This window comes from Nasonia vitripennis (genome assembly GCF_009193385.2).
Source record: "Nasonia vitripennis strain AsymCx chromosome 2 unlocalized genomic scaffold, Nvit_psr_1.1 chr2_random0012, whole genome shotgun sequence".
Lineage (NCBI taxonomy): Eukaryota > Metazoa > Arthropoda > Insecta > Hymenoptera > Pteromalidae > Nasonia > Nasonia vitripennis.
Window position 1 is genome coordinate 374,460 of NW_022279619.1, and position 15,219 is coordinate 389,678.

Here is a 15,219-nt window from a genome sequence, read left to right on the forward strand (position 1 = left end):
TTGTTTAACCATTTTTTACGCTTTTGAAACGTTAAACTTTTACTTGACTCTGCTTCGACCGTGAATGAATTGACAACATTGATTTTTAACGTTCCATTTCCCACCCCCATTAAGAACTCAGATATTTAAAATTATCATGTTTACTTCAAAATTTACTTTTGACCACTAAAAATTTACTAACGAATGTTAAACAAGCATCCTAGTGAGAGGCAAGGGTACTCACGTTAAAAAAGCATCCCAAAGGGAACATAATCCTAATACGTCCACGTCGTTGTTCCTGGGTAGCGCTGAAATTAGGGAATTATTTTGTTTTCAAGATAAATATTTTCATGGTCATTGTCACATTGGGTTTGAATATTCATCATAAAAGTACATTAACTACGATTATTCTATCAGAAAATGCGATTAAATAGCAATTACAGTATTTCTTATCATTTGACCTTGAAATGACCTTGTGAAGGTCATGAAAGAAATTTTGAAATACCGTTTCGGACGTAAAATTTCCTGTTCTTTCCGAATCTGCTATTAAAAATATGGGTTCCTATTTTTAAAAAAAATTTGACCTTCAAATGACCTCGAAATGTGAGTTCAAGGTCAAAACTAATTGCACAAAAAGATGTCCCCCATGATCCTAGACAACTTTCATCTGAACAATTTTTCTGTTCATGGCTTAATTTAGGAGTTATTAGACTGGTTTGATTAAAATGTCCCACTCTGTAGAATAACACAATCGCGTGTCAGCGAGTAGCAGACGAATGTCGGTAAAGTAGATTATAACTGCTGTAACCACTGACGTATAATATATTTGACCGAAAGTCACGTGGCCGAAGGAGAAAAAATATCGCAAGAAGAAATTCTGACAAAAAGAAATTCACCGAGCAAATTTTCAACTTGCAATATTAAGTTAATAAAGATAAAAGATTAGGTTAATATATTTCAAATATATTTATACTTGACGGTAGTTAATTCTCGTCTAACGTTTTTAAAATCGTGCTTCTGATTGGTTAGAATTTATCGATCCGGCAATCTGGTTGGAGCATTTCGAAAACATTCCATAAGAATTATCTGCCATTGAGTGTACATCTAATATTTAATAGTACATTAAATAATGACACGTTTCAATTATATGATTAAATATCATTACAATTAATTTTTAAGTTAAGTTTTAAAAAAATCTTTAATTTCAACTTATTTCGAAATGAAACATAATTTCTTTTTAGTTCTATGATTTGAATCAATATTTTATGCATGCAAGAAATTAGTTGATTTAATCTTCTAGTTATTAAAAGTACATAAAAGTAAATTAAATGTTTGTTCTCTAGTGCAGTAATACTAAAGATGACATAGATTTAACTTCAAAGAAAATAGCTAACATCAACGATGTATGTGAAAGTATGAAACAACAATTACTGATTCTTGTAGAGTGGGCTAAGTACATACCTGCATTTAGAAAATTAGTTTTAGATGATCAAGTTGCACTGTTAAGAGCACATGCTGGTGAGCACCTACTATTAGGTGTTGCAAGACGAAGTATGCATTTAAAAGAAATTCTTCTGCTAGGAAATAATTGCATCATTATCAAAAGTTCCCTTGGTAAGTTTTTATTTTAAAGTTGCAGTTTCTTCCAATAAGAATTTTTTTCCCTACATTCTTCTAAATGTTGCGACAAATATTGCATTACATGATATGTTTACTTAACTCACCGGTAATTTTTTATTGTTGTAATGTATTTTAAGCATTGTCGGTAGTAGAACCCTAGCACAATAGAGAATGTAAACAAAAGTTTCCTTAACCCCCACCTGAGCCACTAGGAGGTCAAGGTCAAAATATTTATACTTAGGAGAGAGCCCCTACTATCTCCCTCTGTCTATTCAAAGTACCTCTGATTTTTCAAGGCACTTTAAAGAAATAGAACGACTCCTTAAGGTATTGATCCCCGACAATTAATTGACGACTGACATGGGAGAATTCCGTCAGTACTACCTTTGCTAACATACACACACACATACACACACACATATAAACACACGCAAGAGGGGGAGGCTGTATCCTCATGTGGCACGTCCTCAGGTGACAGATAGAGGTAGGATCGATGTAGACATACAGTGCTACGTACGTAGTGCTGCCTGCAAAGGGTAGAAGAAAAATAAAATATCTTCCGAAGACCAAAAGCCTAACAAAAACAATTAAAACCCACCACATGAAACAAGGCTGAATATTTAGAGCAGGGCTGAGCATACGCTCGCTGGTTACTGCAGTGCGACTTAACTTCGACTGCTGAGGGGTAATTTATAAGTATAATATGATATTAAATCGACCCTAATGCTTTATTAAAGATCGATTTTAATACATGAATCTCCATTTCAATTATTTTTCTTTTATGATTTATTTGTAAATTTATCAATAAATTTAAATAGATATAAATACATATTTACGGTTAGATTGAATTATACCTCAATCGATTCAGATAATAAATAAAGAATTCCCGTTAAGAATACTAGATTTATTTAATCAATGTATTAAATTATCGATGTTAATCGGTCTCAATTACAATCTAAGTATAACATTGAAGATATTCTTATCGAATTTTATGCGATGACTATTTTAACGTGGTTTAATTGGGATTCTTTCAATAAAATTAAATCAAATTATTAGTGAATATTTAATCTTTAGAAAAAATTAACTTTTTAAAAGTCAAAGGTTAGGCGAGTTTGATACATTCCGCAACGAAATAACAGATAGAAAAGAAGAGAATGAAATGAAACGGGCATGGCAAGTTACGTAGTAATTATCTTAAGAGTTGTTCCTCGCATTATTACGATTAAATATAATAAACTTGACTTTGTTTGATTGATCTTAGTTCTTTTCTATCTGTTATTTCGTTGCGGAATATATCAAACTCGCCTAACCTTTTACTTTTTAAAAAGTTAATTTTTTCTAGAGATTAAATATTCACTAATAATTTGATTTAATTTTATTGAAAGAATCCCAATTAAAACACATTATGATTTATTTACCTAGACACCGAAAACCATGGAGCGTACCACCTAGACGTCGCCATCGGCCACCCTCTACACCTAGACACCGTACTTGAATGATTTTAATACCAAGACATCGAAAACATCCTCAACCTCGTCATCGGCTACCCTGGCAAGCTTACTGCTACGGCTTACTGCTTGGCTGTTACTGCTACGGAACGCAGAGTATGCACCGGCAACTTCTTTATCCTATATATCGTAATATATTATTATATTTTCTTGAGAAAGCAATTCCCATCTGTATATAGCTGTGCGGCCAACTTCACGGTCCTAACACTTCTTGTGGCTAACTTAACGGTCCTCACACATTTCGGGCTGAAGAAGAAAAACGTGATTTTAGCATTTGTGGATTATACACTCACATATTATTAAAATAAGCAGCCTTTTTCCTAATATTTGTGTTGGAAATCATTGTTTAGCTCAGAAAACATTCTAATAAGCCAAAAAAACCTTACCAACAGTAATGATAAGTATTTTTTTGTTGTATAATGAAAAATCCGAACACCAATATTGAAGTAAATAGTGTCACGGGCGCCGCGGCTTCGTCTGCTTTTCAAACTCGCCTTTGTAGCGCTACCGCGCCACTTGATCGGTTTGATTTTACAATAGTATTGATACCACTTTAATTGACTTAAATGATTGAAAAGTATTGAAAAAACTTTATATTTTAATTAAAATCGATTATATTCATTGCGAAACTAATCAATTTAATCGACACTATGTTTCTTTATACAACTGCTTGGTGTCGCTTTAAATGTTTGTACTCGCAAGTGACAAGATGTCGTTTCCGTTGCTATATAAGTAAGATCAAATGCCGTAATATAAAATAGATTTATTTACTACGATCGACTTGAATTAAAACTTCATTAAAATCGATTGACTTTATAGAACGTCACATGATTAAAAACAATTCATGTAAATTAAAATCAATTAACACCACGATATACACATTAGTTACTGTAAAAAAGAATGAAATAATATTTAATTTTATTACAGATACGAAAAAAATTACATTAAAACCGTTTTTTCTAGTAATCACAGATACATTGGTTCCGATTTAAATGAGCATTTTAATAATCCCCCTTTCAGCTATTCATATGGATTCTGAACATTAAATTTATAAGTATCTATTAATCAAATCCTCTAGTATATTAAAATGTGTCTGGTAGTCTCCGGCTATAATTTCACTTTATCTCCAAATCTACCCCTCCTTAAGGGTTGGGGTAAGCTGGAAGTTGACCAGAAGTAAACCGGAAGTAGACCGGAAGTCGATAGGAAGTAGCCCGGAACTAAACCGGAAGTAGCCTGGAACTAGACCGGAAGTAGCCCGGAACTAGACTGGAAGTAGCCCGGAACTAGACCGGAAGTAGCCCGGAACTAGACCTGAAGTAGACCGGAAGTGAACCGGAAGCGAACCAGAAGTAATTGGAAAAAATACAAGATGACCCAAAAGTGACAAGCAATAAACAACCGGCAATGAACCGGAAATATACTGAACAGAATATAATGCACAGGAAGTGACCAGAGTAATGTATATTGGCTAAAGTACTCTTAAAGGGTAAATTGGCAATTAATTAATTCAAAGAAGGCCAATAATAGTCTTGTCTTATTCGCAGGTATGTCTTTGTGACATCCTTGTGACAATTAATGGGCGAAGAATGGACTGAATGTATCATGTCAAATCTCTTTTCTTCATCCGGTACACGCACTAAATTCTTATACAAGAGCAGCTTAGTTTCAGGCACAAACTGCGATAATGTCTCTAATTTTTCGCGGAAAGTGACCCACTGTATGTCATCTACCGCTTCAGCTACCGAAAATCGAAGTGATTTTAATTTCTTTTTAGTTCAAAAATCTTTCAAGTGGCTAAAGGCCAAGTCAAGCGCATCGATTTGCACACGAACGTGATTGTTCTTTTTCACGCACAGAGCAAAAATAACCATCCTGCTCACTGCCCGAATGATTACTGAGCCAACCTCTACTCTGTCGTGATGTACATATCAGCCTACGTCATACAGAGCTTGCGCCCTACTACAAAAATCGGATTATTTTTATTCATGATAAAGTAAGCTAATTTGTCAATATATATCAAGAAAGAGTCGCGTATCTCGATGACGTTTGTTTTCATACGTCTCACTATATCATAACCAACTGCGGGCGGCTCGATCCCATCAGATGATATGTCACTCAAGTTGTTTAATCCTTTATTATTTATTGAATTGACCGGCACGTCAGATAACTCTAGAGTGTCGATTTTACTAGCGGGTTTCAACACGTCATTTATCTCGTGAAGAGATATCGTGGCGTGTTTATGTTTTCTTCCAAATCAGATTTAGTCACGTTTTTCGTATGTACGATTATAAGCACGTTTAAATGAGCGAAAATAAAGTTACGGCTCGCGACGTGCTTGGCATGTAAGCTGGTATAAATATTTCGTCAGAGTCGGATGACGCTAATGTCAACATGCTCTCGAATATTCTCCCTTTAAGCTCGATTGTAGGCAGATTTCTAGATAACGCGTCCGTGACGTAATTCAGTTTTCTTTCTTTATAAACCACATTGTAATCAAATTCACTAAGTTTAAAAGAAAAACGTTTTAAGCGAGTAGTCGGGTCCTTGAGATTGTAAATCCAGACAAACGGTTTATGATCTGTAACGCAAGAGAATTTGCAGCCGCATAGCGCGTGTCTAAACTGCGCAGCTGAGTCGACCATGGCTAAAAGTTTTGGCACATACATCTGGCTTAAAGCACTGTCAATGGCATACTGACTAGCGTCAGTCGTTTCATAAAAGTGTTTCATATTATTTTAATACTGTGTTAAAAATACTTCGTTTTATATCAATTGAATTTAACTTAGATTCGCGAGAGTAAAACTCAACAATTTAAGCGTCGAAATAAAGTATAATTTTATTGAATAAAAATATAAGTCAGGAAAATATGACAAGTCGAAATTATAAGTCAAGAAAGTACAAATGACTGCTAGGTTCGAACTTCGGTGGTGGACTGACTTCTTCGCTCCAGCTCGAAGATAGACTAAAGATGAAGGAAGAGTTAAGACCCAAGGGGCTGGCTAAAGTCGGCCTTGCTGGCTGTTCGTTGACGTTGCCATGGTCATAAAAAAATGATGGATGCTTGTTACTATGGTTACGATGTTCTGATTGGTCGTAGGCGGTCTTCGTTCTTAGATAAGTCGCGTGTGACGTAGGTAGCTCTCGTCGTGACTGCGTGTGGGAAAAAAGCAGATAACATAGCGGATCGATGACTTCATGCTCATCGGCGTACGATGCGTGTGACGAATACATAGGAAAGCGTAAAAATACATATGTGTTATGATTCGATATAAGAATACAAAAATTATCTTACAGGGTAGTGACAGAAGAGGTCCGTACAGGCGTACATATGAATATATCTTAATACAATAGTTATTTAAGGCTAAACACAGGACGAGGAGAAGGCCTGAAGGTAGATAAGCATGATGATATTGAAGTATACTGCAGAGGAGCATGAGTTCATGAAAGCAGGGAGAAACGAATGTCTATAGTAAGGCGGTTTTAGGTGGTGATGACCCTATTGAAAATGTTTTGCAAGATCTGACGTAAGATCATATCAACGATCTTATACAAGATCTGGTATAAGATCTGGTCCCAGATCTTACACAAGATTTTATCATCGATTTTCAACCACGAACCTACATAAGATCTTACATAATATCTTGAGTGAATTATTGGAAAAAAAAATTGTTTTACTTATCGTGTAAGCAAGCTCTTATACAAGATCTGGTGCAAGATCTTGTGTAAGATCTTATGTAAGATCTTGTGCAAGATCTTGTGTAAGATCTTAAGTCAGATCTGATGGGAGATTTTGCGTGATATTTACTGTAAAATCGTGTATAATTTTATCAGGAAAAATATTTTTTTTTTTTTATGAAAGCAAGATTTCATGAAAATTCGTACATAAAATCTCTTAAAAATTGTTTTTAAATGCTATTTCTTATTACCTTCTCTCTTAAAATGATTGATATTTAGGTAAGTAGCAATTACAAAGCAAACTATAGCTGCCGATGAAGAATAAGACTAGTAGGATGGGGCCTGGAAGAAAGGCTCGGAGATTCGCAAATAACCACGACGCAAGATAGCCAATAAAAGTAGAAGTTTTACTATTTTATTCTGGATTAAAAAACTTTTTTTAAATTAACTCGTGTTTTATTTTACATACTGTAAATTAAGATTTTATTAGGAAGCAATATTTATTCTTGGTTTTTCTTCATACCAGCTAAATGCCCTTTTCGTAGGTATTGTAGTTTTTGACTGATATACGGCTTCATTGTGTTCATTAGAAGCTCGACAGTGTCCTTGTCTTTTATTTTTCTTTTTTACTAACAACTCTGAAATTAAAAATTAATCAAATGAAATGAGTATTTCCTTGCGAAAATAATGTGCAGTGATCTGTGCATGGATCTCTGCAAAGTTTTCTGCACTGATCTCTGTCAAAAATTTGGATCGTCTATTTTTAATTTCCAGAAAAATCCTAAAATCAAAAAATTATGAAAAATGCCTTACTAGGTGTTATTATTTAGAAGATGACTCTATAACTTTGATAGCGAATTCCACAATTTTTATTTTTCAAGTTTTAAAAAATTTGTATGTTAATCTGTTATTAATTAAATAAAATTTGGAGTCCACAGCCAGAGTGTTGGTATTATTATCAGGATGATAACACCTATTTAGGCATTTATTGTTTTTAGCTTTTAAGAATTTTTTTTTTGGAATTAAAAAAAATACAGACCAAATTATGTGCAGAGATCAGTGCAGAAAATTTTGCAGACATCTATGCACATATTTTTTTTTGTAGCAGATTTTTATGTTTATGTTATTTTACATTTTTTAGATAAAGAAGATGAAGTTTTATCAATAAAATTAATGGAGAATACATGAACCTTCAGAATTTTGTATAGCATAACCTTACGAAAATAATATGCAAATATCTGTGTAGAAATCTCTACAGAAATCTGTACACAGGTGTTTGCACATTATGTTTTATTACCTCCGTCTGCTCATTAACTTAATAATATTTATAAAGTTCAAATGTATTTTCCATCGAGAAAATCATTATTACTAGACATATAAAAATGTATAATACTATAAACTAGAATAAACTTCTGATGGGTTATAGGTTAATAAAATTGGGATTTGTAGTTAATCAATGTAGTTTGGATTATTAGGACTAAATTATTTTTCACTATCAAGGATTGATGTATCACAGGAATACAGTTTTTAAATCAATCGTACACAGTATCCTGTTGAAATAACTTACGTGATTACTCTCACGATTATTAAAGCAGATACATGAGTAATTTCATGTATAACATCCGAATAGTAAAAAATTTCGTGTGAGTACAGGATAGTCGCGTAAGTAGTCATGTTATTAGTCGCGTAATTGATTTCGTGATTACCTCATGATTAATATTAAAATAAATTGCTTCATTATATAATCAAGTTAGTTCTCGTGTGGGTTATTAATTTATCGATATACATACGTGTTTAGTCACGTAAGTAAACGCGTGAGTAATCAGCCGAGTGATCACGGGAGTTGTCGAATGGGGTTTTTAGTAGGACAGGTTATAATAATTGTAATTTGATTGATTTAGAAGCTATATAATAGAGGTCTATGGTGTTCGGAAGAAATGGATATGTGATGAAATTAAGGATTTGAAAAATTAATTTCTATAAGTTTATGCTAATAATATAAGCTTACACTGTGTAGTGACGAGATAAGTGAATTGGCACCTTAGCTGTAAAAAAAATTTTCTTTTTTAGTTGTGAATACGTAAAATTAATTAAATTTAGATTATAATAAGGGAGTTTATAAAAAGTATCTACGAGAATCTTAAAGGAGGCTAGAAGAGGCTAGAACGCTGGGAATAGTGGGAACAAACAAGCGCTGAAAGTTTATGAGTGTGAGGATTCTGGGTGACTCAAACGGGGATGAAATACCTTAGGACCGCTCTGTAATCCAAAGTATAAATAATATTTTAAAAAATCACATACTCCGTCGATCTCCATGAAACAACTATATACTGACGACGACTTCGTAAGAAATACAATAAAGTTAAAGTTACGCAGACAGATACCAAGGATAAGGTGAGCAACAAGTTTGTTCGAGCTTTACGAAGTTACAGGTCCAAATGATATTTTCCCGACACTTCTGCAGCGAGGAACATACTAACACAGGCCCTGAAGAAATTATATCAGGCATGCCTGGCACTGGGGTATGTGTCGAAAGAATAGCGACTGACAAAGGTGGCGTTCATGCCTAAACCAGACAAAGCGCAACATATGGTCACGAAGGACTTCAGACTAATCAGCCTGATTTCATTCGTGGAATCATCAAATTCACCCTGGAAAAGCTGGTTGACAGGTTTATCAAGAAGACATTGCTATACCCCTCCAAAGAGTAGGACAGCTTTGTGGCCCTGAAAAGAGCCGGTTGTGTTCTCGTGTGGTAATCAATGAGGTGGCCTAACGTAGCCTAGTAGGCTTACCGTGGCCACCGATGCAACTCATGCACTGAATGGCGCGACTGATGCTCCTACTCCTCAGGAGATTGTTGGTCACTTGGAGCAAGTCTCTACGTAAAGCGATACTCGCACACGGCTAATCTTAATCCATTTCTACTAAGTCCTCTTGCAGCCTTAAGCAATTTTGTAGGAGGGCTATCGCCTAAAATATTCTTGGACTGTCTGAGTCCCTCGGCATTTTGCGATTTGGCGCTCAGTTCTTCGTTAAGCCAGCGCAGAGGTTATCAGCGCATCTGCCCGCCAGCCTGTCCACCATATCGTTGCCCACCACGCTGGACACCTGGGACCCACAGTAGTCTTACGACGTTGCGATTTGCTAGTACTTTCAGCGTCTGTCTGCAGCTAAGAAGTTCTTTTGAAGTAACTCTGTGATGGCCCCTGGAAGACTGGTATGCTGGTCGAGGGAGCATACAATCTCTTGTAAAGATCACATTAAAAGTTGTTCTAAACTGTAGACAAACGTTGGAATTATTGGCAAATAGCAACGTTGTGCAAGGTAGCAAAATGCCAATGGAGTTAGACAGGCCAAAGATATCATAAGTTACACCCTACCGGTGAAATAGCTTGCGTCTACCAGAGGACTAAGAATAAATGGATTTAGGTTAGCCGTGGACTAGCTAACTGAACACTGAAAGATAATGTACCACCTACAGAAAATAGGATACGCAGATTCTGAGGACTACAGGTAAAGAAGAAGAAAATACCACCTCTCACCTACTGTTTAGATGACCTGTTTTCGCGATGTCTCCTTAACAGGGACAGAGGAGTTAAGGGCGGCTAACTTGACATGCCTAATTGCCGTAGCTGACAACAAGAAATTGTAAGGTGTAATGTTATATGTTAACGAGGCAAATTACTAAGACACTTCAGATAGATGCAGCCCTGCCAAGTTGCTGTAGTCTACCCAAAATCGACAAAAATGAAAGTTCAGTATGACCAGTTGACCAATAATTTTGACAATAGGTTAACCTTCTTATTTCTTGTCAAAAAGCTTTCTTAACATTTGACAAAACAGCATGAAGAAGCCTGATTCACATACAGAAAATTGCTACCAATTCGTAAATAATAATGCTAATACTGTTCAAGGCGTCAAGAATTTGATTCCCCGTAAAGTCACTTAGATTTTTTTAGTATTTTTTTCAGTGTAATTTCAGGGTTTTCCTGTCTCACAGGCACATGCCTGGGCGAATACGAAACAATAGTGAAGAATATATCAGAGGTAAATAAAAAGATGTTAGGGTAGCCAGCCCGATGCACTAGGCAGAGAAAGTCGGCCTTACTGGTGAGGAGCTGGTCGCTAAAACTGAAACTATTGTCAGCTTAACTAGCAAATGTGTGAGTCTGGATCCTGACCGGAAATGCCTCGCAGGCGTAAGAGGTATGAGCCAGAAAATTGGTAGTAAAAAGGCGTTCAAAACAAAAATAAGGGCAAAAAATAGAGTGCTAAAGTGAATAAAGGTATAAAAACACTATCCATGCCCGTGCAGGATACTAGTGTATAAGCCCATCACTTTTCTTTTATAGCACTGACTCACTCATAAATTCGCTGTTGACCTGCAAAAATTGAGCTCAGCAAGAAAACATTCTATACTGATAACGATTCCGTAATTGCGAGTTTTGACTTTATGTTATTGTTAATTAACTTTTTGCACGTACAGGAACATTTCGATTAAATGAAACCTACTTTGGCAGTTTCCTGATAAGGACGGTACTGATTGTTGAAACAACGAAAGGAAAAGAAAGAATTTTATGTATTTAAAGAAAGATTTTTTAGTTTTTCCTTTCCACGTGCCTTCTTTAGAGTAAGACAACTAAAAAAGTGTTTGGAATAGTGATAAAGTAACCATTCTTCAAGCTGGCTTTTGGCAATGTTTTGCCTGGCTTATAATATTTACAAAACTTATTCTATAATTGCCAGACTGTTCCAGTACATATTTAATACTATGATACTTTTCTTTAGCAATTGATATCATCATGGAAACAAGTATTTTTTATTATATGTCAGTTCAAAGTAGTTTTATTCTGTTATGGATTTATGAGCTCAAGAAATTCTGGATTCAAAGGTTTTAGGATTTTATGGTTAATTGATTAATGGTTGTAAGGATAAAAATATATAGACAAATTTATAGATTCAGAAGTTTATGCGATTATGAGATAAGGGTTGTATATGTTTAGTGGTTTATTAATTTGTATCAATAAGCGCTCGAGGAATGTCTATACGAGTTACTGTCAGTATCGAGTTCATCTTTGTTGCAGCAGAAGACAAGCGTTCTTTGAAAAACTTTGAAACTTAAGGTTCTGGTCGTACTTCATTTGTTATTCAAAAGTCTTGATAAAAGTTCTATATTCAAGATACAATATAATTTCAAGAAATAACATTTTGAAGATGGGCTCTCAGAGCATTTTTCTACAGTACGATGCTACTGCATAGATGCATGCATAAAGCAAAAACTAATAAATTATGATTTTTTGAAAAAACTTAGTAAAAGGTTTTTTTGAAATTGAGCCTATCGAGACTTTTGACCGGTGGAACTATCAGAGCCCGAAGTTTTGCTCAAAGAACACTTCAGGAACGAAATAATTTTTTTTGACAAGTGCACGCAAAAGGGCTTTTTTAGTGCATGAAAAGAGAATATAAAATCAAGTTTTTCACGCAGCGAGAGAAAAGTACTTATCCTTCCGCTGCTCAGAGACTTTCAAAATGTTATTAAATGTTTAAATTAGTTAAAATTTGTTTAAAAATATATAAACATGTAAGAATGACATTTTATTGAAATGATATACACTGTGAAGTCCTTCATTTCCTATTCGTTTTTCGTGCGCAAATAGCTCGCTATTGCTAGAAAATTCCAATTCCCCCTCCCCTCCCTAGGTGCACCATGTAGTAATAAATAGTTCTGATTCTCCATCATTCGTGCAAAGTTTGTTCCTACGTCATAATCGACAGCGGTATCCAGCCCACGTAAAATTGCGGGTAAGTACGAGGGATCATGACGGGTAATTACGAGGGATCAGGAGGATCAGAAATATTTAAATGTCTTTTTTGTAACAAACGAACGATTTTCGCGTTTTTTGTATCTATTAATCTGTTAATCTTTTTAAAAATGCGTTGATTTTGATTTATTTTCAATATTTATTTATTATTTACGAAAAAATTGAATTTTACTTTTGTGTAATGTTCGAACAAGAGCGTAGTTGCCATGTTATAAAATAGTCACGTCAGCCCTGTTTAACACGTAGGAAAAAATACAAAAATATGTCCGCTCGTTACAAAAAATATGATGTGCACCAAAGGGTTTTTTAGGCCGAGTGCTTGAACTGAATCCGTATGCTTATTCATATAATTATTATTGATTATACAAAAGTACCTTTGAGTAATTGCATTCGATCTGGCTCGGACTCCATTCTTTCATCCCCAGTGTATCGAAACGAGGTAAGATGTAATTTAAGACATTTATTTTTTAGTTCGTTTTCAGGCCATATAAGTTCCATTAAGTCTCTCAAAAAGATCGTAGAATTTTTAGGTTTTCTCTTATTCATTTCTCTCCATATTTCTTTGTCTACTGAGACATCTAATCCTAAATATATCTGAAAATGTTTGAATATTATCATATTATTGTAATATAGGCAAAGACACACACATGGATATTTTCTTATATTGGAAATAATTTTTCCACATCAAGAGATTAAAATTAATCCCATATCAAGAAAAGGAGTTTTAGCGTACTTTATACCCTAGTTGCACAATGAATAAGATTGGTGATCCGAAAGCCTTGTTGTCAGACTGTAAGTAAATTTGTTGGTAAAGAATACCGATACAAAAGTCCGATTTTTGAATTTAAAAAAAACGTTAAATATTCTCGTACTTAAATGTTTGCTGATAAACTTTTTTGGTGTACTAGGAAATCTAAGTGCGCTGCGCCCACTTTTTATCATGTCATAAATAAAATTTGAATTTTGCCGCCTGCTGAGCATCAAAAATTTAAAGCGATTGTAGGTTATGTAATAAAATTCGCACTTTTAATTTCCGTTCCTAAATTCTTGTAGCAGACGACTGATTATTTATTAAATGCTTCACAATAAAGCCCATCATTTTTTAAAGAAAGGATTAAAAACATGACATACCGTCTTCGTGCAGCTCTTCATATCTCTTGTGTCCTATGTTAAGCTCGAATTTTTCTGCAAATAAATAGAAGAATAATATATCAAAAGAAAGAAGAAAATAAAGAGAGGAGAGAGAGGGAGGGGGAGTGGGTGGGATGAGAAGAGGGAGGGATGAGGGAAAAGAGCAGTTTAAAAAGTTACACAGAGGAAAAAATGTAAGTTAAAGATGAAACTACTAACCCGCTATTTTATATTTCTTTGGCTTCCTTTTTTGGATGTTTGGTTTACTTTTATTACTCTGCGCATTAGTTTAATTTTCGGTCATAGTGCCTTGATTCTCTTTATTTGCTTCCTCTTCTTGATCCGAAAGATTTTAAGGCTCATGGCTAGCAAGAGTTTCATCATCATCACCATTTGAATCACCATTGGTTGTTATTGCGACTTGTAATTTATCCCTTTTTTTCGCTGCTAATAGGCTTCTCGTTGAGAGAAATTTTTTAAGCTTATAATCTTCAACTATTTTTTCTTTTATTGATTTATTCTTGTCAGATAATCAATTATTCTTTGTCTGCAATGCAATACATAAGTTATATGGTAATGAGGTCCGAAAGTAAATTCAGATCCGGATTTCCCGCCACAAAATAGCGGACAATAAAAGAAACTGATCTGCTTTTAACAAATTATAAAAACAAAATTAAGATAAACTACAATATTGGTATCTAACACACTTGCCCATAATCTCGCTGTGATCAGTAAAACTAGACGATTTCAGACAAAATTATTACGAAGTATAGCAATTTAAGATGAATTCGTGATTTTTATTATTAACATAAGTGCGGTGGATAGCAGACAGTTTACACAACATAGAAAAAGTACTAATAATTACTGTTAACAATTCTTGTACAGTGGGAAATTGTGGGAACAGAGAAAACAAGAATTAAAATCTTAGATAAAAAGATCTGTTTAATGCACAGAAAATCGCTTTGAGCATTAACAACGGAGAAAAATAAAAAAATTCTCACTGGATTTTGTGAAAAATTTTGATATTTTTGCAAGCCAGGTATCGAAAAAAGTGTGGTTATTCTCTGTCGTTTTAGTAGATGTATAGACATTTTTCACCTGCAGGACCTTTTCACGCGATGACTACAACCTATATAATATTGCCATTTATCAATACGTTACTGTCGATCGCAAATACTTGACACAGAAATTATTTTTTTAACAGAAAACTAAATCTGCTACATTTGACTCCATGTTAATCGCTGGGATAGTGACGTCATCTTGATGAGCTATATTTATGTATTTCGCCTCGGTGTCAGAATCCAATAGCTGCCTTACGTATTTTAACTATCCCTCATTTAATACAATTTCAAGTTTATATGAACAAAGTTTGATTAATGTCTCAAAATCATGTAATTTAATATTTATTTTGTGTGATATTGACATATAAACTTAAAACTTGGTGAAATGATAAATAATTACATTACGTAGGGGAACTT

At 34.4% G+C, this 15,219-nt stretch overlaps 2 protein-coding genes across 11 annotated transcripts in view; one reads left to right on the forward strand and one right to left on the reverse strand.

Annotated features, from left to right (window-relative positions):
• LOC107981573 (hepatocyte nuclear factor 4-gamma) overlaps window positions 1-15,219 on the forward strand; it is a 436,128-nt gene that overhangs the window by 325,384 nt on the left and 95,525 nt on the right. For all 10 annotated transcript variants that reach the window (XM_031925545.1, XM_031925546.1, XM_032601678.1 and 7 more), the window contains one exon: window positions 1,323-1,593. In XM_031925545.1, the coding sequence (XP_031781405.1) occupies window positions 1,323-1,593 (271 nt within the window). The remainder of the gene's footprint in view (window positions 1-1,322; window positions 1,594-15,219) is intronic.
• On the reverse strand, window positions 7,082-15,189 carry LOC116416608. Its single transcript, XM_031925559.1, has 5 exons — window positions 13,961-15,189; window positions 13,742-13,795; window positions 12,985-13,204; window positions 8,794-8,830; window positions 7,082-7,423 (listed from the first exon to the last, which is right to left on the reverse strand). The coding sequence occupies exons 2-5, from the start codon at window positions 13,760-13,762 to the stop codon at window positions 7,399-7,401; spliced, it is 303 nt and encodes a 100-aa protein (XP_031781419.1). The 5' UTR covers window positions 13,763-13,795; window positions 13,961-15,189; the 3' UTR covers window positions 7,082-7,398.

Excerpts from the sequence above, each read along its gene's own strand:
- LOC116416608 (XM_031925559.1), bottom strand. The coding sequence starts at position 13,762 with ATGAAGAGCTGCACGAAGACG. Across the intron at positions 8,831-12,984 it reads TCGAATGCAATTACTCAAAG|CTAAGGTGCCAATTCACTTA; the intron begins GTACTTTTGTAT and ends TTTTTTTTACAG. Across the intron at positions 7,424-8,793 it reads TTATCTCGTCACTACACAGT|AGTTGTTAGTAAAAAAGAAA; the intron begins GTAAGCTTATAT and ends TTTTAATTTCAG.